We start from the raw sequence: 25,346 nt of genomic DNA on the forward strand, positions 1-25,346 counted from the left end.
ACACACGGTAAAAGTTTGTGATTTCAAAAATGTTTAAGCAGTAGCAAAGGATGTGGTAAGAGTCTGGTAATACCATGGAAATAAACAAGGCTTCCTTTTACAGTACAGTTTCACTTTACTTACTGAGTAAATTGTCATGTTTTCCTTGGTAACGTTGCAGGACATACGAGGTAAAAAATAATAATAATAATATATATATATATATATATATATATATATATATATATATATATATATGTGTGACTATGGAAAAGGGAATGATATGGTACAATTCCAGTAATACCATGGAAATAAACAAGGCTTCCTTTTACAGTACAGTTTCACTTTACTTACTGAGTAAATTGTCATGTTTTCCTTGGTAAAGTTGCAGGACATATGAGGTAAAAAATTGTGACTATATGGAAAAGGGAATGATCAAGTTATAGGGCACAATTCCGGTAATACCATGGAAATAAACAAGGCTTCATTTTACAGTACAGTTTCACTTTACTTACTGAGTAAATTGTCATGTTTTCCTTGGTAACGTTGCAGGACATATGAGGTAAAATAAAAAAAATATGTGACTATGGAAAAGGGAATGATATAGTACAATTCTGGTAATACCATGGAAATAAACAAGGATTCCTTTTACAGTACAGTTTCAGTTTACTTACTGAGTACATTGTCATGTTTTCCTTGGTAACGTTGCAGGACATATGAGGTAAACATTTTTGACTATATGGAAAAGGGAATGATCAAGTTATATGGTACAATTCTGGTAATACCATGGAAATAAACAAGGCTTCATTTTACAGTACAGTTGCACTTTACTTACTGAGTAAATTGTAAAAACATTTGCAAGAACATACCCAGTATTTAAGATGTGCCATGACATTAGGGAAAACTGTTCCTGCGGGGTAGTTACCAGGTAAGAGTAAGGCAAATTATTTGATAAACCCTCTATAAATGGGTGTAGCAATGAACAACAACTATGTAAGACAAGGTAATTTATTGGAAACTACCGTCTTAATTTCAAGATAGTAATAAATAAACATGGACTGTTACCAACATAACCCTAGGATAACTACAAACCTAACTTGAATTGATGGGTAATACTGCAGGTGTTTCTAAAAATAGTCTGCCTACATTCTGAGGAAGTACACAATTAAATCGGAGTTACTGTATTACCAACCTAAACAGGTAACAAGTACACAGTACTTTGTTGAGTTGATATTTAACAGTGGTGTTTTTTTCCCTGGTAGTTTCTCTGTAATTGCATACTAATCACCTTAAGTAATTACACACTAAAATACTATAATTTAACATATGCTTACCAGGTAAATACTTAGTAGTTAGTTTGTAGTTTCTCTGCATTTACATACTTGTTACCTGTGGTAATTACCAATAACCAACTATAACTTACCATATATTTACCAGGTAAATACCTAGTAATTAGTTTGTAGTTTCTCTGCATTTACATACTTGTTACCTGTGGTAATTACCAATAACCAACTATAACTTACCATATATTTACCAGGTAAATACCTAGTAATTAGGGGACTGTAAAAGGAAGGGTTACCAAAATGGTCTGGAACTCAGTCAGCTTTGTTGAGATCTTTGAGCTTGAAGTTTCAAGATTCAATCTGGAACTCAGTCAGGCTTTGAGATCTTTTTGGAGCTTGAAATTTTCAATCTGGAGGAAGCTGGAAAGATTCAGTCTGGCAATCTTTGTCAGATCTTTGAGCTTGAAGTTTCAAGATTCCGTCTGGAAAATTTCATTTTTTGTTGAGTTTCAGTTTCTCCATCCGGGTCACGGCACCATCTGTTGTAAAGTTTTTCTTTCTTCAAAGCAGACCAGGAGACGTTGGGGATCACGTTCAAACCCCCCCCCCCCCCCCCCCCCCCCCCCAAATGGTATAAACAACAAATGGTCACGAGAACTAAGACTTTGTAACGTTCACACATAGTTCAACTCTTAGTAGAAAGATCAAAAACTAACAAAACCCCTTCAAAGGAAACTGTTAAATCTAATCAGTAAATGGATGCCCTCATGTTCACCTTGAATGCCCAATACAGTATAGGTCACCTTAGTTTTTTATGTGATGTTATGTAAGGAAGTAGGATCAGCAGGTCTAAAACATATTCTTAAATTTGTAACCCTTGCAAATCTATTTGTAGGGTATAGATTGGCAGTTATTTGAAATTAAGGGTTAAAAAGCCTTTAGAGAGCTTGTTAACACTGCTTTTAATGTTTGTGGTCAAGGCAATTGGCATGAGACCAGTGTCCATAAATAGCAAACCAATTCAAACTGTTAGGGAGCACAATGAGAAACATGACAACAGAGGAGATGGTAAGGTCTTGTCACTGAAACGGCAATGTGCTACTGTTAGAAAATTTAATATTAATCTACATAATAACTGCATATCCTTCCAGATGCAGCCACCACTGGAGAATGAGTCCAGTGTCTTAGTATTTACACTCTCTGGTCTGAATGAAACAATGGAAAACAGATTTGTGTTTTTTTCTTTCACTGCACTGTTTTATCCCCTTATGGTGTTTTGTAATTTAACTGTAATTTTCACCATCATACTACATAAGAAGCTTCATGAGCCGATGTATGTATTTATATGTAATCTCTGCATAAATGGACTTTTTGGCACTTCTGGATTCTATCCTAAATTCATGTATGATTTATTAGCACACGATCATGTGATTTCTTATACTGGATGTCTGATTCAAATATTTGTCATTTATTCATCTGCTTTGTGTGACTTTTCAACATTAACAGTGATGGCATATGACAGGTATTTGGCAATATGTAGACCACTTGAGTATCATTCAATAATGACCAATCAAATGGTTTTTAAATGTATCCTTTTCTGCTGGCTGGCTCCATTTTTTTGCATGTCTATTCTAATTATTTTAATATCTAGACTCACCTTGTGTGGCTCTACTATTGAAAAGTTATTCTGTGAGATTTGGGCAGTTGCAAAACTTTCTTGTTTTTCTACAACTGTAAATAATGTGTTTGGGTACATTGTTATTCTTACATATTTTGGACATGCAGTATTCATATTTTGCTCATACATTCACCTGATTAGAAAGTGCATAAAGTCAATAGAGGGCAGGCACAAATTCATGCAAACATGTGTGCCGCATCTGCTTTCATTGATCAATGTGACTCTTGCTTTGCTATTTGATGTACTGTACAGTCGTTATGGCTCAAAGAATGTGCCTCAAGGTGTGCGTAATTTCATGGCCCTGGAATTCTTACTTGTACCACCTATTTTAAATCCACTTATTTATGGACTAAATCTGACAACAGTACGCCAGCAAGTTATGAGAATGTTTTTCAAGAAACAAGTGGGAATATCTGAGTGAATATTTTATCATGTTAAAAGACCTTATGCTTTATGTGTTTTAGCATGAGTGTGACACTTTTTTAAAGAATTTTTGACATATTTAGAAGATTTATTTAATGGACATTGTTCTTTTATTATTGAGAAAATAATGAGACAATAAGTCACAAGAGGTTGCACGTTATAATGATTTCACCATGATTAAGGGTATTTTTAGGTATGAAATGGGTAACACTTTAGAATATTGGTCCGTCATGTATAAGTAACTATGCATGAAGTAATGCAGGATTAATGAGTAGTACTACATTAACACTTCAGCTACTACTATTAACTAATATAGAAACAAGCTTAACTAATCAGTAAGTAATATCAAATTTAGGAGATAGTTCCTTATTAGGTAACCGACAATTACTTAATGCGATAAGCCTCATTAATAATACTCAAGTCTTGTATTACTTTCTGCATTGTTACTTATTAATGGATGGAGTAGATGGATTTAAACCCCCCTAGCCACTATACAATCTCTGTATTGCACAGCCATGACAACACAACTGTGTTTTTACACAAATTTTTATTTTGGGGTGAACTTTTCTTGCATTCAGGTGCACTCAGTCAATGTTTGTTCATTTAAAATAAAACATTCATATAAAGTGCTGTTCAAAAACTGTCTATGTGTGTATATGTGTTTTAACCAAAATGTGTTTTGATAAACTCAGACCTGTCATCATTTAGAAAATATTTTGAATACCACAATAGTATAACGCCTAGATCACATGCTTTTGCATTTCTTTGCCTTGCATACGGTCATTCTCCCACTCACTGCCATATCATCAAATTGGGGATGTAAGTGATGCAAACAGGGCTGACAAAAACCTATAGCAAGTATATGTTTCAATAGTAATGTCCCAAGTCGCATTAATAGTTCTAAAGTTGTGCTTTCAAATTAGTAATGGCCGCTTGAGTGCAAGATACATAATTTTAAAAATGCATAAAGTTTGTATTAGGGTTATAGTATTTAACGCTTAAAGGGATGGTTCACTATGTTCATAGTTCATTAAATAATTAAGTATGTTAACAAATGTAACTTTATTGTTCTCAAGGTAATAATGCAAACTGTTGTTTTAAAAATCATAGAAACATTGTGTACTTTCTTCTTCAGGTCAATGAAGTAACTCTGCCTGATGCAAAATGGAAAATGGGACATATTTTTACTTGATGTTGTTTGAAAATCTCGGATACATATAAGATATGCTTTCTTCAGTTTAGGATTTATTCTGTACTGTGCTATCGTATTATTTAATGTCCTTATTATGCTTGCTATATTTATGGAAAGGACTTTACACCAGCCAATGTACATTCTGATTTCATGTTTGTCTTTCAACTCTGTGTTTGGAACAGCTGGCTTTTTCCCAAGAGCACTGACAGACTTCCCAGATTTGTTTCGGCCCACATCTGGCACTTGTGGAATGCGGATCTGGTCCACATGCAGCGTGGAATGATGGCACTTGGGCGGACCGCTCCAGTTTGCCAGATCTGGGCCACAAGCAGGCCATAGCAATGCCACATGTCAGCCAAGAGCAAATAAATAAACCAGAAATGGACCTTATCTGAGCCACAAAATCTTTGTCATTTCAGCCTTAATAAGCCTGTTAACAAGCAGAATCAGAGATTCAGAGAATCTTTTAATGAAACAACAAAATCCACAATGTCATTTGTGGATGTTAACTGAATCTGTAAGTCAGCTATGCTGTTTACTTCTGAATATTATATTTCATTCTGGTGCGCTTAACGTTATCGCTACTGTGTAATAGTAGCCTATGCCCGGGCTATTCAATTGGCGGCCCGCGGGCCAAATGCAGCCCGCCAATCATCTCCATCCGGCCCGACGGCACCAACCTCCCTCCTCCTCTTTTCCTGGTGGTGCGGCTAAATTAGTTTGAGACTCGCTCCGATTGACCTGAGAAACGTTTTACGTGCGAATATTTCAGCAGTTATTATATGTGTCCAGAATTTATGTCGACTGAACCAGAGATAGCCTACCAATCATTCGTGAATTAATCATTCTTGGTTCGATTCTTTCTAAACGCGCTTGCATGTGCGTTCACACCGCCGCCGGCAAGAGCGTCAAAGTGGCCGGTCAGTAACGGTCTAAAACTATTCGGATTCATTCGGACTGTTCCGTCGCTGAATAATCTGAAGCGGTTTCTCGGTCAGTACAGTAACAACAAATAGTTGCGTTTACTCCCGGTCCCGAACACTATTATTAAATAGCGTTGCGACAACCAGTGGGAAGCGTTTCAGTTCGACAGAAACCTCTCTGTTACAAACCACAAATCACTCGATGATTTAACTAGTATTAAATCGGATGACAAAGCCTCAACATTCCCAACAAGACTGATGAGGAAAGCAGGAGAAACATTGTGGCATGAACAAAATTAGAAGACTTTAAATCCCCTAATCACCCTTACAAATATTTACCATGAATGTACTGTAGTAATTTACCATGGGTTGGGCAGAAATGTGCAATATTTATATTGAATACTATGTAGTAATAAATAAATAAATATAGTGATTTATATTGCATTAGATTTATTAGGTGGGTAGAGGAATATATAATTAATGTTTGTTATGAAATTATGTCAGTTTCTTTGTAAAGGTGCGTATAGTTTTTAACTTGTGTTTAGGCATTTTTTATACAGTGGGAGTGAGTAGCCTGTGGTTATCAAGTCTCACTGTCAGAATATTTTCATTTAAGCATAACATTTATAAATAAAATTATTATTATTTCTCACCAACAGCTACGAGTTTGTATAATTAATTTATTTGTTCCAAGAAAAATAGTTGTACACAGCTGTAAATTATCACGTTTTTATTTATTATGGTTTTATATATCTGCACACTGTTGGGTACCACATTTCCAAGTAAATACCATACTTTTTTAGGGTTACTTTAACTTATTTATTGAAACTGTTATGTTTCAATAAATAAGCTAAACCCCCAAACCAACCCAGTGCCACCTCAACTTTTCGATTTGATAATCCGGCCCTTGAATGAAGCTAATTGAATAGCCCTGGCCTATGCTATTCACCAACTAAACATATCCTATTCAATGCGTTCACAGTCTCTTTCACGGGCATCATTTGTAGTAGCCTATTCACATGTTTTTGCTCAAGCGTGGCGTTTTCTCTGAGTTCACTGTGTGCTTTCTACCATGCACAAATAAAAATATTTTAAAATAAATAAATACACTTTTGCTGTGTAATTGTAACAATGAGCACTCAAACACACCAAACCAACAATTACTAAAAACACACACAAAAACTGATTTTGCACGGGCATTTTGCACTAGTAAATTAAATTTTACAATATATTTCACAATCACAATATTACTGTTTTTACTTTATTTTTGATCAAATAAATGCAGTCTTCTTGGTGAACATTAGAGACTTCTTTCAAATTGTATAATCTTATGGACCCCTACCTTTTATTTTGGTGGTAAATTATTATGTTATGATGGCTTATGTTCTTCTCCCTTAAATGATACTGTAGCATATGTAGTCTATTCCATAGAGACAGTGTCTGTTCTCCGAGCAGTGAGGACAAATATTAAATTTACTAAGGGATCTAAAAAAAATCTGATTGTAATTTTATACCACATAAACCTAAGTAAGCAAAAATAGTATATACTGTATAGTATAATAGTATACTGCACCTATGGTGCAAAATAAGCGCTTGTTCATGCTCTGCTGACATTTGTGATGTGAAACTGGTGTAATAGACCTAATTAAAGCATTGTCATTTAAGAATAAGATAGCGTAGGTGTGTGAATCAAGATCGTGATTTTTTAATGATTAATTGTGTAGCTTTCCAGCTATGCTAATCTTTCTTCTTTTGATTTCCTGTTTTTATCTCGGTATGCCCATTCCAAGGTTATTAGATATTATGCCAGTTCCAGTTTGGATTCAGCCTCACTTGTGAAGACTTCCGATGACACCAACACTAGATGGACATACAAAACTGCCAGATACTAACCCTAAATAATATAATCATTGCATTTAGGGTAAGGTCAAAGATTTGTATCTCTCTTTGTACTGTTACAATGTTCAGTCCCTCCAGGATTTCAAGATTTTTTTGTGTGATTTTTGTGATCAAAATGACTGATTTTGAGGTGGTAATTTCCAGAATTTTTTGAAAAAATTTGCGATTTTTATATTTTATAATTAGGACATCACATTTACCATAATAGTATTATGTCAGATGCACAATAGTCATACATGGCACAAATCACAAACAATGCATAAAGCTTGTTTATTTTGGTCTAATCAAACTCTCAATCAAATCAAATTCTCAAATTCTCATCAAATTAACTTTTAAAACAACCTATGGGCAATTTTTCTAACTGACCTATGTAAATATTAACAGCAGGTGAAGAAATTTATACTGTAGAACAGTTCCCTGAGAGTAGGGAACGAGTATTGCGTAGCCGGCCGCACTATAGTAACCTGGCAAGTTGTCGCTTCAGTCGTTAAACCTGCTAAAAATGGCGTTTTTCGGGGACTAATATCATAGACAGTAAAAGAATAATATAGGCTAATGCCGCGCCCCATTGGCAGGCTCTGACGCACCCGCGCCATTGGATGTGCAGTTGCCGCAGCACAGCCAATGAGTGAGCCAGACACTCACTGTGCTAGCTGTGCAGCTGCAAAATGCGTTTTACATTATAGGCTTCAGTAAATTGAGGAAAAGGAGTTTCCCCTTTTCCCGCAACATCTGTATCCACGTAAAAATGCATTGAAACTTTAATTAAACTAGAGATATTTCAATTGGGTGATTATAAATAAAAATATACCTCTGATGTCTCATTCAAGACCATCATACACTCACCTAAAGGATTATTAGGAACACCATACTAATACTGTGTTTGACCCCCTTTCGCCTTCAGAACTGCCTTAATTCTACGTGGCATTCATGCAACAAGGTGCTGAAAGCATTCTTTAGAAATGTTGGCCCATATTGATAGGATAGCATCTTGCAGTTGATGGAGATTTGTGGGATGCACATCCAGGGCACGAAGCTCCCGTTCCACCACATCCCAAAGATGCTCTATTGGGTTGAGATCTGGTGACTGTGGGGGCCATTTTAGTACAGTGTCATGTTCAAGAAACATTGTCATGTTCAAGAAACCAATTTGAAATGATTCAAGCTTTGTGACATGGTGCATTATCCTGCTGGAAGTAGCCATCAGAGGATGGGTACATGGTGGTCATAAAGGGATGGACATGGTCAGAAACAATGCTCAGGTAGGCCGTGGCATTTAAACGATGCCCAATTGGCACTAAGGGGCCTAAAGTGTGCCAAGAAAACATCCCCCACACCATTACACCACCACCACCAGCCTGCACAGTGGTAACAAGGCATGATGGATCCATGTTCTCATTCTGTTTACGCCAAATTCTTACTCTACCATCTGAATGTCTCAACAGAAATCGAGACTCATCAGACCAGGCAACATTTTTCCAGTCTTCAACTGTCCAATTTTGGTGAGCTCGTGCAAATTGTAGCCTCTTTTTCCTATTTGTAGTGGAGATGAGTGGTACCCGGTGGGGTCTTCTGCTGTTGTAGCCCATCCGCCTCAAGGTTGTGCGTGTTGTGGCTTCACAAATGCTTTGCTACATACCTCGGTTGTAACGAGTGGTTATTTCAGTCAAAGTTGCTCTTCTATCAGCTTGAATCAGTCGGCCCATTCTCCTCTGACCTCTAGCATCAACAAGGCATTTTCGCCCACAGGACTGCCGCATACTGGATGTTTTTCCCTTTTCACACCATTCTTTGTAAACCCTAGAAATGGTTGTGCGTGAAAATCCCAGTAACTGAGCAGATTGTGAAATACTCAGACCGGCCCGTCTGGCACCAACAACCATGCCACGCTCAAAATTGCTTAAATCACCTTTCTTTCCCATTCTGACATTCAGTTTGGAGTTCAGGAGATTGTCTTGACCAGGACCACACCCCTAAATGCATTGAAGCAACTGCCATGTGATTGGTTGATTAGATAATTGCATTAATGAGAAATTGAACAGGTGTTCCTAATAATCCTTTAGGTGAGTGTACACTCTTCCTAGAGTTGTTCCTTCATATACATTTAAAGCTGAAACTTTACAGAAACACCCTTTATCTGAGCCTGTCACATAAACAACTATAATGATAATAATTTACTTAAGGTTTGTGATGCAGCTGCTTTCCGATTCAATACAGTTGCTGCTTCATCTTTTAACAACAGTTTCTTTGTGAAATTTCCATTACACTGTGCCTCATTTACAAAACAAAATGCTCTGAACAAACATATAATCCTCCAAAGCTCTCTGGGATGCCAATAAAATAAATGATCAACTTGTTTCTGATGCGGTTGTCAGAAACAATGGAGCGTAGTATGTCTGAAGCTATCTAACCAGAACCACCTCAAGTAACCACTGACAAACATTCTTTCTGGTTTCCTTTTACAGATGTTGCCATAAATCGGCATGAGAAGGCAACTATTGTACAATTGGGCCAGGCCATGAATTCTAATTAGTCAGAACTGAGGTTCCAAAATAAGAGGGTATGCACTTGAGAGCTGTGTGATTGACTGTACAAATAGATTCAACAATAACTCTCTTTTTAAAACTATCTTTTACAGACTGCCAAAAGTTACAGAAAAGAGAAGCAAATAAATTGCTGCAATTCACAGAAACAGCTGCGATCCAGGCAGCAAAACATGGAGTGAATGGGTTAAAATGATGTTGAATTTTGGGGTAAAATCATATCCTGAGGCATATATTGTATTGGCAACTCATCAATTAAATATTTACCATCTAATATTCTGGATAACTGTAAAGTTCCTGTCAGTTCTTATTAACCCGATTCCTGGGCATATGCCAATGTCCATTGACCACAGTCTTTTTGGTAAGTTGTATAAGTGTCGAGTCCAACTGCATTTAACAGTTTGTGTTGCTTGTTTTACTCCTGTTTTTGTAATGTCCCTTATTAAAGCCAGCAGTGATGCTTAAGGATGTCTTGCCTCTCCGACTGAGGGGGCGTGTCCCAGCAGGAAAGTAGCCTGAGTACATACCCTCTAATATAAACAAGGTCATATTAAAGCTTTGTCTTATTATCAGTCTATATTTTTATTTATTTATTATAATTTTTTTTGCTATACTTATATTCATTTTGTTATTGTGCAGTTTATTTTATATATGCTGTGTATTAGGGGTGGAACGGTACACAGAAATCATGGTTCGGTTCATACCTTGGTTCAGACATCACGGTTCGGTACGAGTTTGGTACAATGGAGGGAAAAGCAAACAAAAATGCAGAAGGCTTTTTTTTTTTTTTTTTTTTTGTGCATGTCTCAGGCTGTACCACCAAAGGAAAATAAATGTCTTAAGCCTTGTATTTTTTAAATACGTTTTATTAATAAAGTAAAGGCATAGAACCAGTTTATTTGTTGTGCATTGACAATAGTTTTATATAATTAGTTTATTAATTAAATTAATAAAAAGACAAAAAGACCTTGATATATGTTTGGTAATTGTACCTGAATGAATTTAAAATTAATTTGCTATATTTCAGATCAATATATTTGTTTTCCTTAAAATTTGAATTAACACTAACTTTATTCTCATCTTAATTATAAATAATTTATTTCTGTATAAAATAATACTACCATTAAAAACACATTTGATTTTCTTTTTTAATCAATGTAGAATGTGTAACTTAAAAATAACACAGACTGGTTTTAAATGGGGTTGGATAAATATTTTTTTGCTTTTAAAGGGTCATGAAACCCTAAGCCAAATTTTCTGAGATTTTAACAGAAGTATGTGTGTTGAACACCATTGAAGACAATGTTAGCATCTGTTAGATTTAATAGTTGGGGGAAAATGGTTAAAATTTAGTTCCCTTTCAAGGGAACTCCCGTTGCGTCGAGAATGACGCTATGGGGAACGCTTTGTGTGATGACGTCTTGAAGCACATGTAAAATCAGTCCAATGGTGTGGCGGAACGTCAGAGGCGGGTGACGTCACGTACCAGGAAGATATAAAAGCCGGCCCGAAACAGAAAACGAAAGCTTTCTGAGTCTTCAGTTGCGCTCTGTTTTGAATCTGTCCGTTTATTTGGTGTTGTCTGTCTATATATCTATATATATATTATCTATATATCTGTCATCTGTGTGCATTGCTGTGCGCTTCCATTGCGTACGCTCCGATCCCGTTTGGCTTTATCACCCCGCACTTTCACCAAATGCATGGATGCAGCTCTGGCGCCGCTGCGTCCAGGGTATTCGCATCATGAACTACATCGACGATTGGTTGATTTTAGCTCAGTCGCATCAGTTGGCGGTTCAACATCGAGATGTTGTTCTCGCCCACATGAAAGAGTTGGGGTTACGGCTGAACGCCAAGAAGAGTGTGCTTTCTCCACTCCAGAGGACCACTTTTTTAGGCGTAGTTTGGGATTCAGTGTCGATGCAGGCGCGCCTGTCACCGCCACGTATAGAGTCCATCCTTGCAGCTGTGAAAAGTGTAAAGCTAGGCCAGCTACTCACTGTCAAACAGTTCCAGAGACTGTTGGGTCTCATGGAAGCAGCTTCCAACGTGATACCTTTTGGACTGCTACACATGAGGCCCCTGCAGTGGTGGCTCAGGACCAGGGGGTTTTCCCCGAGGGGCAACCCATTTCGCACAATCAGGGTCACGCGGCGATGCTTACGTGCCCTGGTTATGTGGAAGAAACCTTGGTTCTTGTCCCAGGGCCCAGTGTTGGGAGCTCCTTGTCGTCGCAAACTGCTAACGACGGATGCTTCCCTCACGGGTTGGGGAGCGATCCTGGAGGGTCGCTCAGCTCAAGGTCTGTGGGAAGACCATCATCGTTCCTGGCATATCAATCGCCTAGAGATGTTAGCTGTCTTCCGGGCTCTGAGGAGCTTTATCACAGATCTCAGGGGACACCATGTGCTAGTACATACGGACAACACGTCGGTAGTCGCCTATATCAACCACCAAGGGGGTTTGCGCTCGCGCCCGTTATCCAACTTGGCACGCCATATCCTCTTGTGGTCCCAGGGGAAGTTACTGTCACTCAGGGCAGCTTACATCCCCGGGGTCCAGAATATAGGAGCAGACACTCTGTCGAGGCAGGGGCCGAGGCCCGGGGAATGGAGGCTCCACCCCGAGGTGGTGGAGCTTATATGGAGGGAGTTCGGCCAAGCACAAGTGGATCTGTTTGCGTCTCGAGAGACGTCTCACTGTCCACTTTGGTTCTCCCTCACGCATCCAGCTCCTCTTGGACTGGATGCTATGGTTCAGACGTGGCCGAGGCTACGTCTGTACGCCTTTCCCCCAGTTGCTCTGCTCCCGGGAGTTCTGGAGAGAGTTCGCAGGGACCGGGTTTGCCTGCTTCTTATAGCCCCGCGTTGGCCGGGCAGAGTATGGTTTCCCGATCTGGTCTCCCTCCTCGACGGGCATCCTCTGGAGTTACCCGTCAGGAGAGACCTTCTGTCCCAGGCAGGGGGCTCAATATTTCACCCCCGCCCAGAACTGTGGAACCTGTGGGCTTGGCCTCTGAGGGGGCCCAGCTCATAGAGTCAGGTCTCTCAACTGAGGTTGTTGAGACCATTCTACAGTCCAGAGCTCCCTCCACGAGGAAACTTTATGCCCTGAAGTGGAGAGTCTTCACTTCTTGGTGTAGTGACCGTCGGTTGGACCCAGTTAACTGCCCAATTGGTACAGTGCTGGAGTTCCTGCAGGACCGGTTCACAGCAGGTCTAACCCCGTCCACTTTAAAGGTTTATGTGGCGGCCATAGGTGCTTACCACATTCCTTTGGGTGGAATGTCTGTGGGGAAAGACCCTTTGATATCTCGTTTCCTTCGTGGCACTTGGAGGCTGAGGCCTGCAGTTCGCTCTAGGGTGCCACCATGGGACTTGTCCATTGCGTTACAAGGCTTGTCCCTGGCCCCCTTTGAGCCAATTGAGGAGGTTCCTGAGAAGTTTTTAACGCTGAAAGCTCTTTTCCTTCTTGCTATTTCCTCTCTCAAGAGAATAGGGGATCTCCAAGCGTTGTCGGTTGCTCCGTCATGCTTGGAGTTTGCTCCGGGTATGATCAAAGCATTTCTTCATCCGAGACCGGGCTATATCCCCAAGGTCCCCACTAATGTGGTCAGACCTATTGTTCTGCAGGCCTTCTGTCCTCCTCCCTTTCAAAATGCGGACCAGGAGGCTAATAATTTGCTTTGCCCTGTGCGGGCGTTAGACGCATATGTCCACAGAGCTGCCCTGTGGCGAAAAAGTGATCAATTATTTGTGTGCTTTGGGTCCCCTAACAAAGGAGGTCCAGTGTCTAAGCAAAGGATGAGCAAGTGGGTGGTCGAGGCTATCTCACTTGCTTATGAGGCGGCTGGGCAGCCTTCTCCTTTGGCTGTCCGGTCGCACTCGACGAGGAGTATGGCGGCCTCTAAGGCCCTTATTTCAGGAGTTTCTTTACAGGACGTCTGTGATGCGGCAGGCTGGTCCTCACCGCACACTTTCGTCAGGTTTTACTCTCTGGATCTAGACTCTGCTCCAGGGTCTCATGTTTTGTCTTCCTAGTGCTGCTCTCCAGATTACACACAGGACAGACATTCGTAGCTATGGAGGCGTTGGTATAGACGTTCCCCATAGCGTCATTCTCGACGCAACGGGAGTTCCCTTGAAAGGGAACGCCTCGGTTATGACTGTAACCTCGGTTCCCTGAAGAGGGAACGAGCGTTGCGTCGCCTTGCCATATCTCCTTCATGCCTGTCAGCTCGACTTCAGACTTTTACGAAGCTTTCGTTTTCTGTTTCGGGCCGGCTTTTATAGCTTCCTGGTACGTGACGTCACCCGCCTCTGACGTTCCGCCACACCATTGGACTGATTTTACATGTGCTTCAAGACGTCATCACGCAAAGCGTTTCCATAGCGTCATTCTCGACGCAACGCTCGTTCCCTCTTCAGGGAACCGAGGTTACAGTCGTAACCGAGGCGTTTTTTTCCGCTATTTTCATCTTCCGGGTTTAAAATCTTCATCGTGTCCACGTCACAGGCTGTGACGTGGCAGAGCACTATAGTACTTTGATGACTCATCGGTGTCTCATTATTATTCATGTACTGAGTTTTCTTATCCAATGAGAAGACACTTCTCTTAATTATTCATGACACCACGTGGAACAGACATGTCAAACTGATATTGCGTAGTAGATGAGAGAGCAATGATGGGACGCGCGTTTGTTTTCGTGGTGCAAAAGTTCCAGTGCATTTTTCCCCGCGATGCTCCCTGGGCTAGACTCTGACTGCGGGCGGTTGGTTGGCCATCAACCACGGACACATCTAAACTCTGTGTGTGTAGCAACCATTCAACGGGAGAATGGTGGACTTCAGCCTTGTACACCAATGCAGGTTGCGTCTAGTGATGCGGTCCCGAGGACTTTTCTATCGCTTCAGAAGTGTGTGTGTGTGTGTGTGTGTGTGTGTGTGTGTGTGTGTGTGTGTGTGTGTGTATCTAAAATGTTACCCTGACCGTTTTACTTGCCTTTTGTTAAATAATCACTCGTTATTAAAATTGTACGAAACGAATGCTTAATTTGTGAAAATTTCTGTCACTGTCCATCTTATGTGGGTTTAGGGAGCGCGTAGATCTAGGCTGTGTACGGAGGGTTTTTTTTAAAACGGAAAATTTATTATTTTCAAATAAATGCATTTATAGTGTGTATAGAAACAATTTATTTGATTTAAATACAATTATGATTACTGTAGGCTAATATATGTAGCAGGGCATTCAGTTACTTTTGAAAGGACAAAAATAAGGTGTCCGTGTATTTCATTAGACTTTAACTTTTCCAGCTATCAAAAAAATCTAGCATTTCCTCACGTGTTACCACTGATTTTTAGTGACAGTCGATATGCAGGCCACTGGCGATGACAGTTTCCTCTCCTCTCCTCTCCTCTCCCCTGCCGTGCCGTGCCATACCACACCCACTCCCCTCCCTTCTTCTCACAGCCACCACGCCCATTTAAGTTGCATTTTTCAAAAAGATTGTGAGCTAGACTTGAGCTGAAAGAGGGGGGTTTCATGACCCTTTAAAAAGTGTGTGTGTGTGTGAGAGAGAGAGAGAGAGAGAGAGAGAGAGAGAGAGAGAGAGAGAGAGAGAGATTTTGGTTGAGTGACAGTTGTAGGTTACAGTTTGACAAAAGCACAATGTTGTGTCTTATTGCGAGTGTACACAAATATAAGTAAACACTTTGCAGTTTGAATGATGTCCTGTATGAACAAAATGACGGAGTATGTTTTTATGTTTCCACTGTTCGATCGCGCCCGCGCCTCTCTCACGCACACACGCACACACACACACGCACACACAACATATTCCAGCATTGCAATCTTGACATTGCAGCCTGTTCATTATTCACCTTATTTTCGAACGCGGAAGTAAATATGAGTCCAGTTTCCGGTTTTTGTGCGGCACTTCCGTTTCCTCGCTTCTCTGGGCTAACTAACGATATCGATTGCGAAGGATTATGCAGAGTTGACAGAAAAATGTTACACATGCCTTAGCAGATGAATACAACAAAGAACTAAAGCCCCGCCTCACCCAGGTCGGGTACTGGACCTGGTTGAAAAAAACACTCATGCATCTAGCTGGCAGATTGCCAAAACTTCGCCGGCGCCTTCAGCACCGCCCTAAACACGGTCGAGCCAACGCTGGACTAAGTTAATATATCTATGGAGGTAGGCTATTTTGTCATGTCAAATGTATTAATAATGTCATCAGAATGCAACCAAAGCACATGATAGCAATAAGTAGATGGCTATAAATAATTATAAATCATACAAAATAAATGCCATGATGATCATGCCATGATGACTAGATTTTATACGGGGGTTACTATAATGAGTTTCTCCTTGGAGTTTTTATTCAGACTTCATAGCCCAGCCACTTTTCTGGTATCGGGTGGTCTTCTGTAGGTCTTGTGTTCACGAAATGAAAAGAACAAACATACGGTCGTTTCTTCAAATGGGCTGCGTGGCGTGTCCGTTATTACGGCTCCCATGTTAACAGGTTAATTTAGAGCTTGCACACTGCCTGTGTGACACGCGCGTCTCAGGGAAAACGCGTGCATGCTAGAAATAGAATGGACGCCTATTTTTCACGCGACACGCAAGCGTTTTGGAAGCGCTTCCAGGCAAAATAGAATAGGAAAATATGTTTGTATGTCATTTTGATATGAATACATATTAATAAATGACATTTTGATGTTTGAATTTAGGTTTTGACATAAATGCAGATATAGCCTAAATGTAAAAAAAAAAAAAATATTATCGATTTTCAAATATTGCACCTGTCAATACAGAACGAAATATTCTGTAGCCTATTTTGCCGTCAATACTGCCGACGTTGTCTTTGCTGCTATATATTTGTTTAACATTAAGTGCCTTCCACAACTCTCTCCCCATATGTCGAATATATCACCAATGAGGCTTATCATGTCACCTATAGCAGCAGCAACGCCTCGTCAGAGACGTTTCTGGTGTGCAAAGACATAGAAAACACCACGCAACAGAAACGCCACGCAGCCAGTGTGTCGCCGGTCGTATAGGGCGCCTGATTATTAAAATGTCAATAATTCGATGATTAAAACACTCCTGCTCCAAGTAAATCTTTCTTTTATGCCAGTTATTATGACAACCTCTAACTGCACAAACAATCCCGGTCTTCCTCGAAGCCATAACGATGAGTTTGTTGTTACGAACAACGCTCGCCAGCGACCGGAAGTGCCTGACCGGAAGTCTCGCACAAAATACCGTCAACTGGCTGCGTCCGTATTTCCGTTAAAAATAAGGTGAATAGCCACGGAGCTTCAGAGCTAAGGCGGAGCTACAGATTTGGTGTCCCTAAAGAACCCGCGAATCTAACAGTAGTTCCGCATTACATTTAATTAATTTGCACACAAGTTTTATTTATTTTTATACCGTGTATTCTCCGTGTATATTCATGCACCGAACCGTGACGCCCGTACCATTTTGGTTAAATACGAATACATGTACCGTTCCACCCCTACTGTGTACTTTTACTTTTTGTTAACATAAATAAAAATTACACATTATTGTTGTGTTGTAGTGTTCTCTGTAACCCCTTAAAGTCCGCGTGAACCGGAAGTTGCAAACGACTTTTCTCCAGTGTTGTGACATATTTCCAAGTGAAATGGAATATTGAACAGAGGGCAGGGTTTCACTTTTGTGCTCCTCCTCTCCATCTCTGCTCATAGCAGACTAACGGTTTGAGGGGAGTGGTTAAGCGTTTTCAACCCAAGCCGTCAAGCCTACTTCATCAGAGAAGGAACGCCATTCCAGACCGGAAGTAACTTTTCAGATTTTGATTAAAGATTACCATGGCAAACAATTTTTTTCTGTGTATTAACTTGCACGGATTAATTGTTCACAACAAGACTAGTAATATGCGCTAACAAAGTACACAGGGTCAATTTTGATTTCAGGTGGACTTTAATGCATTGCCCAATAACAAGCACATTTTGATTATGTCCACTGGGTCAACATATTTGTATTCTCTGGAAAATGGCATTTTGACTGTTTGATTTACAGGGGAGGGTAAAATTTTATATATATAAATATATATATGAAAATATTTACGTGTGGACCCCTATGGGGCATTACTTAAATATTTGAATACATTTTAAAATATATTTACATACAGATAACAAATGTATTAACATATATTTTAAATTAATATATGCACATATATTGAAAATTAATGTATTTACATACAGTGCTATGCATAAGTTTAGACACCCATGCTAAAGTTGACTAAAAAGAGGAATAAAAAATCATCTTTTGGAAATTGAACTTAATGCCTTAATTAAAAAAAATTAGGAAAAATCCAACCTTTAAGGACACCAATTTTCTTTGTGAATGAATAATGTATCGTAAATAAATAAATGTTCTTCCTTAAAATACAGGGTGCATAAGTTTGGACACCCCTATGTTAAATTCCCATAGAGGCAGGCAGATTTTTATTTTTAAGTTTGTTTTTTTTTTTTTTTTTTTAGGATACTATGCATCCTGATAAAATTCCCTTGGCCTTTAGAATTAAAATAGCCCCACATCATCACATAGCCTTCACCATACCTAGAGATTGGCATGGTTTTATTTCAGTTAGCCTAATAGCTAGTTTGATTTGCATTGAGAGATGATCTTATGGAAAGTACCCCATGCCAATCTCTAGGTATGGTGAAGGCTATGTGATGATGTGGGGCTATTTTAATTCCAAAGGCCAAGGGAATTTTATCTGGATGCATAGTATCCTAAAAAAAAAAAAAAAAAAAAAAATACTTAAAAATAAAAATCTGCCTGCCTCTATGGGAATTTAACATAGGGGTGTCCAAACTTATGCACCCTGTATTTTAAGGAAGAACATTTATTTATTTACGATACATTATTCATTCACAAACAAAATTGGTGTCCTTAAAGGTTGGATTTTTCAAAAAAAATTAAATTAAGGCATTAAGGTCAATTTCCAAAAGATGATTTTTTATTCCTCTTTTTAGTCAACTTTAGCATGGGTGTCTAAACGTATGCATAGCACTGTAGATGGATATCTAAACATATTGACATATTAAGGAAATAAATATATTTAAATATTTGCAATTAAAATATATTTACATATGCTTAATATATGTGAAAAATATTAAAAAAGGGCCAAAATCAAATATTTAAATATATTTTTAACATATATTTCAAAATATATTTACATACATGTAAAATATCTATTTTCTTCTATTTAGAATAAATAGATTTAAATACATGGAAATGTATTTATTACTAATATATATTTCAATATATGTGACTTCCGTATGGGAACAATAGATATAACTACACCAAATATCATGATTTGTAATTATTCAATATAAAGTATGTTGACAGCTATTGTTTGAACCTCTCAAAACTGATATAAGCCAGGTTCAGTCTGACAATGTAATGCTTTGCATGCAGAATAACAAAATGTAAAAATTTTATGTATCTGTATTACAACAGAAACAAAGCAGGCTATTTGGAGGATTTTATAAGATGCCTAATTTGTTTGCGGATATCAGGAAAGTTTAGACCATAAACAATAGGGTTTACAAAGGGTGGTATAACAATAAATTCAAGTGAAATGACAACACTCAGCGGTATAGGAAGTTCCCCATTCATAAATCGACTCAAAGTGAGCTCACAAAAAATAGCAACTGAGAAATTTAAAAGGATCACCATGTGTGGAATACAAGTTTTATATGCTTTGCTCCTGAACTCTCGTGTGCTTCTTTGACAGATTATAATAATTCTGGCATAGGTATACAAAATGAAACCCAAAGGGATCAAAACTGTTGTGATCATTACAATCAGGCCATAAATATTAATAATATTATTGTTCACACATGAGAGTTTGACAATTTCATAGTTGTGGCAGTACACCTTTAGTAATTTGTTACCACAGATTGTCAACCTTGCAGTCAAAAGAGCAGCAATACCAACAAAAGTAATTGGATAAACCCATGCTATAACTATTAGAAAAGTTAGAAACCGTGTGGTAATTATGTTGTTGTAATGCAAAGGTTTACTGATTGCAACAAACCTATCAAATGCCATTAACATCAATATTGTAAGTTCAAAAGCTGCATATGAGTAAATGACAAAACTCTGTATGAGACATGCTTCAAAGGAGATTATATGTGCATCATAAAGCAGGTCTGTCAATAACCTTGGGAAAAAGCCAGCTGTGCCATATACAGAGTTGATGGACAAGCATGACATCAAAATGTACATGGGCTTGTGCAATGTCTTCTCCAGAATTATAACAAGAATAATAAGAACATTAAAGAATATGACAGCACAGTAAAAAATAAACCCCAAAGTGAAGAAAGCATATCTTATGCACCCAAGATTTTCAAACAACATGAAGTAAAAATATGTTCCATTTTCCATTTTCCTTACAGAAGGAAAAACTTTCTTTGACCTGAGGAAGAGAGCAAACAAAGTTCACATGTTTTTACACCATAAATAAATAAATAAATAAACATTAATCTCAGAATGTTTAGCCACAGTGTCTTATACATGTAATGTGACCCTAACTGTAAAGTCTTAAGTGTGATCAGTAATATAATAATCATTCAATTAAATTAATGGTTAGCACAGTAATAATTCAACACAGTCTAATAAAAACTGTTGTTGTTGTTGTTTTTAACTTTACAAACATTATTAGAAATACCTTATGTTATATACTCTGAAATGACCACCATTGCATCTTCATCAAAATTGCAGGTAAGGAACTCTAATTAGAATGAAATGAACACTGATATAGTTGGACTGTAGAGTCACCAGTGCATGCTAGTGTTTTTATAGTATCTAACACGTCTCAGGAGGCCTTTTGTGGCCTCTCAAGTCCTCATGTTTGATTTCACTGCAAACATAAATTAATAGCATAAATGTAAAACATAAATAAATAGATGTAGTGACTGGGCTATTTGAATCATTCATTCGTTTGGCCTGAATTAACAAATTCAGACTCTCTGTGTTTTCTAAGCACAGTCCTTCCCAAAACGTTCTTTGCTAAGCTTACTAAAGCTTGTAACCTCTTGACTCACAATTACAAATCATACGCCGGCTCCAGAGAGACTGGAGCAAATGGACTTTTCTGACACTTATGGCATCTCAGAGACACTCCAGAAACCTGAAACCAACATTCTTCTTCCCTGTGGGGAGCCTCAAAAGGACCCACAGAGAGATAACGAAACTTTCTATGTGACATACACACACACACACACACATACACACACACACACAAAACATCCTTTGGGTGCAACTTCATATAGAAATATGCTCTTGAATGTATACCTTCCGATATGTATGTGTGATTAGTTTTGCTTTATAATTGAGGTGTGGTTTTGAAACATATTCTTTAATCAATAGTGTTTTAGTTAGAGAATGTTCACCAACATTCTCTGGCAATTGCCCCCCCCACCCCCCCCACCCCCCCCCCCCCCCCCCAAACATGTACATAGACTCACCTAAAGGATTATTAGGAACACCATACTAATACTGTGTTTGACCCCCTTTCGCCTTCAGAACTGCCTTAATTCTACGTGGCATTGATTCAACAAGGTGCTGAAAGCATTCTTTAGAAATGTTGGCCCATATTGATAGGATAGCATCTTGCAGTTGATGGAGATTTGTGGGATGCACATCCAGGGCACGAAGCTCCCGTTCCACCACATCCCAAAGATGCTCTATTGGGTTGAGATCTGGTGACTGTGGGGGCCATTTTAGTACAGTGAACTCATTGTCATGTTCAAGAATCCAATTTGAAATGATTCGAGCTTTGTGACATGGTGCATTATCCTGCTGGAAGTAGCCATGGGTACATGGTGGTCATAAAGGGATGGACATGGTCAGAAACAATGCTCAGGTAGGCCGTGGCATTTAAACGATGCCCAATTGGCACTAAGGGGCCTAAAGTGTGCCAATAAAACATCCCCCAAACCATTAAACCACCACCACCACCAGCCTGCACAGTGGTAACAAGGCATGATGGATCCATGTTCTCATTCTGTTTACGCCAAATTCTGACTCTACCATCTGAATGTCTCAACAGAAATCGAGACTCATCAGACCAGGCAACATTTTTCCAGTCTTCAACTGTCCAATTTTGGTGAGCTCGTGCAAATTGTAGCCTCTTTTTCCTATTTGTAGTGGAGATGAGTGGTACCCGGTGGGGTCTTCTGCTGTTGTAGCCCATCCGCCTCAAGGTTGTGCGTGTTGTGGCTTCACAAATGCTTTGCTGCATACCTCGGTTGTAACGAGTGGTTATTTCAGTCAAAGTTGCTCTTCTATCAGCTTGAATCAGTCGGCCCATTCTCCTCTGACCTCTAGCATCAACAAGGCATTTTCGCCCACAGGACTGCCGCATACTGGATGTTTTTCCCTTTTCACACCATTCTTTGTAAACCCTAGAAATGGTTGTGCGTGAAAATCCCAGTAACTGAGCAGATTGTGAAATACTCAGACCGGCCCGTCTGGCACCAACAACCATGCCACGCTCAAAATTGCTTAAATTACCTTTCTTTCCCATTCTGACATTCAGTTTGGAGTTCAGGAGATTGTCTTGACCAGGACCACACCCCTAAATGCATTGAAGCAACTGCCATGTGATTGGTTGATTAGATAATTGCATTAATGAGAAATTGAACAGGTGTTCCTAATAATCCTTTAGGTGAGTGTACATGTTGCTCACATATTATGGCAGCCCTGTTTGTGCTGAATAGAGTGCAATGACAACTCTGCCATTAATATGTTTATAAGGAACTAAAAAAAGCACAAATGTCAGGGCATGTCAAAACATCTCAAGGACCCCAAAAGCCCCTTAGACCCCAGAGGGTTAAGAAGGAACTCTACTGGAGCAATAATTGTGCACGTATCCAGTCCAAAGGAGGGGAATGGCGCAGCAAGCTGACACTTCGAACCGGGCTCACAGTGAAACTGGCTTCATGAGAAAAGAACCCACGGGAAGCAGTTGTTTGACTATAGGTGTCACCCAGCCCCCAACTCTAGAATATCTGTCAGCGAAGCACGCTGTGTCAACGTCTAGGCGGGAGTACACACTCACTTCAGAGGAGCTCACCACCTAGGTGGACACGTGCATCTTGGGATTTTCGGATTTAGTCCTAAGGCTTGCGTTCTGTGCACATATAACCGCTATGAAGCAGACGGACAGAGAAAGCCATGGCTGGGTCTGCCTCCTCCGGGGTAGCGCTTGCAGGCTCACCACCTGGTCCCACCTTTAAGAAGAGGTAGGAACCTTGGGCACATATCCAGGCCGGGGTCTCAGCTCAGCTCAGCTCAACTCGTTGACCAACCCTCTAGTAGAGACCATGCAAGCAGGAGAACTCTTTCTTTAAAAACAGAATTTTTAACTCACTGCCTGCAGTGGCTCAGGGGCAGTCTCTGCAGTGCAGTAGCACCAGAGATAAGGCCCAAGAGGATAAAGAAGAGCGCAAGGCAGATTCATTTTCCTTGATCCCTCAGGAACCTGACGATCAGGACATGCTTCTCATGCTACTGCATCATGATGTACGTCAAAAAATAGAGGCAACATAATTTTGAGGGTGGAGGACACAGCCCTCACTCCAACCCATCTTGCAGGAAAGAGAGCACTGAAATGACCTAACACCTTCAGGATCTCCTCACAGAGAGAAGACTCACTCAACAAATAGGTTCCACTTCTATTTGGCGTAAACAAAACTTCCTCTTAGGGGGTGCTCTCACAGAAGTGATGGTGACTACCACATAATCCTGCACTAGCTACCTGAACCTCCGCATCCATTTTTAGGACCGGTCTGGAATTCCTCCAGGGGTCTGAACGCGGGTGCCATCATGCCCCGTCCCTGAGAATGTATTAGGGGAAAGTCAAGAAGGGCTGTCGAGGGGAGCAAGTTCAAGAGAACTAGGTCTGGTTGGGCCAATAAGGGGCAACTAACAAGACCTGCTCCACTCCTGACCTAGTACAGTACGTGCAAGCGGCATGCGTGCACAAGACAGGAGCACTGCTCAACACTAGGTGTTAAGAAAATTACTGAGCTTCAGGAGCATCTCTGCTCAACACCTGAGTGTGATGAAAATCACTGAACTTGAGCGGGCGCCAAGCGACGATGAATCGCATAGCCACTTTTTTAGAAGGCTCACTGGGGAACGCATTTCTGTGGGGCCCCGGGGCCAGCTGAGAGCCAGTGTCTGTCCAAGTGTTGTCCGCTCTGACAGAAATAACACAACTGGCAGAGGAACGAATCCGGAGAGGCAAACAGATGTAACTGTGGGGCCCCGAAGTGGTCCCTGCCCAGCTGGACCACCTAGGGATAGAGTCTCCACTCTCCCTGGACATTGGCTGTCGTGAGGCTCGTCGGCGGCACGATTGAGCAGGCCAGAAGAAATAGTGGAATGAAGTGACTGACTCCAAGGAGGGGGTGACGGGTGAGTTGCGACCTACGAGGGAAGCTTAGCGCAACGGTCGCGATGCTGTCTTTTCAGACCAGTACCAGCTGATCAGCGGTGTCTCAAAGCGAGGTGAACTGCAACAACTCGACGCAATGAATGCCAATGAAGTCGGAGGTCGCCCAGAGGTCGTCCGTTAAAGCATGCAATTTGTACATGGCCCCTCAGTCGGTGTTAGTGGACCACGTTCTAGAAGCGGTTGGCCCGGAGAAACTAAAGGTCTGATCACAGGCTGAGGGTTTGGGGGCAGGCCGCTTTGCCACGGTCACCTCTGGACTCGACCATGAAGCCAGTGCTGAAGCGGTCTTCATATGGAGGAAGCCATACGACTGCATCTGCCATATGCCCCAGGAGCCTCTGAAAGTTCTTTCAGTTGGACCCTTTCTCACTTCTGTATGGCACCGACCGGACACACTCTCTTCTTGAAGAGGCGTGTTGGACCGAGTCCACCTCCATACCGGAAAAGAGATCCTCAGCCTGTGGGCAAGAATACTCTCTCCCACTTGACCTGAAGACCCAACTGGCTATAGAGCACTCGAAGGGTAGGACTCTGTACTGACACTTTGAACCCTCAAACGCAACACGCAGGATGACCTGTGGTGCGGAAGGTTAGAGTTCTGAAGTACATGTCGTTCAGGTCAAACGGTGCAGACCAAGCTTGGGGACGGGACATTATGAAAAATACCTCTCTGTGTTAACAACTTGGATGGAGGCTTTCGAAAAAGAGCCCGTTTCAGGTGACACAGGTCCATGATGGTCATGACCCACCATTACTAGGTACAATGAAGAATGTGTTTATATAAACTGGCCTTCATATTGGCTGGAGGAGCCGCTATATCGCGTCCTTCGCCAGTAGGACAGCGACATGTGCACACAAGACAGGAGCACTGCTCAACACTAGGTTTGAAGAATATC

The 25,346-nt window shown here is 40.4% G+C and overlaps 2 protein-coding genes across 2 annotated transcripts in view; one reads left to right on the forward strand and one right to left on the reverse strand.

Annotated features, from left to right (window-relative positions):
• Positions 1-2,530: 2,530 nt before the first annotated feature.
• Positions 2,531-25,346, forward strand: part of LOC311297404 (olfactory receptor 52D1-like) — a gene marked incomplete at both ends in the record, with an annotated part of 283,003 nt that continues 260,187 nt past the window's right edge. Inside the window, one exon of the mRNA XM_084419649.1 lies at positions 2,531-3,274. Coding sequence (XP_084275775.1) covers positions 2,531-3,274 — 744 coding nt within the window. The remainder of the gene's footprint in view (positions 3,275-25,346) is intronic.
• Positions 19,455-20,372, reverse strand: LOC311296886 (olfactory receptor 11A1-like; the record flags this gene model as incomplete). Its single annotated transcript, XM_084418870.1, has 1 exon — positions 19,455-20,372. The coding sequence occupies one exon, from the start codon at positions 20,370-20,372 to the stop codon at positions 19,455-19,457; it is 918 nt and encodes a 305-aa protein (XP_084274996.1).

Source organism: Rutilus rutilus (assembly GCF_951802725.1).
Source record: "Rutilus rutilus genome assembly, chromosome: 9".
NCBI classification, from domain to species: Eukaryota; Metazoa; Chordata; class Actinopteri; order Cypriniformes; family Leuciscidae; genus Rutilus; species Rutilus rutilus.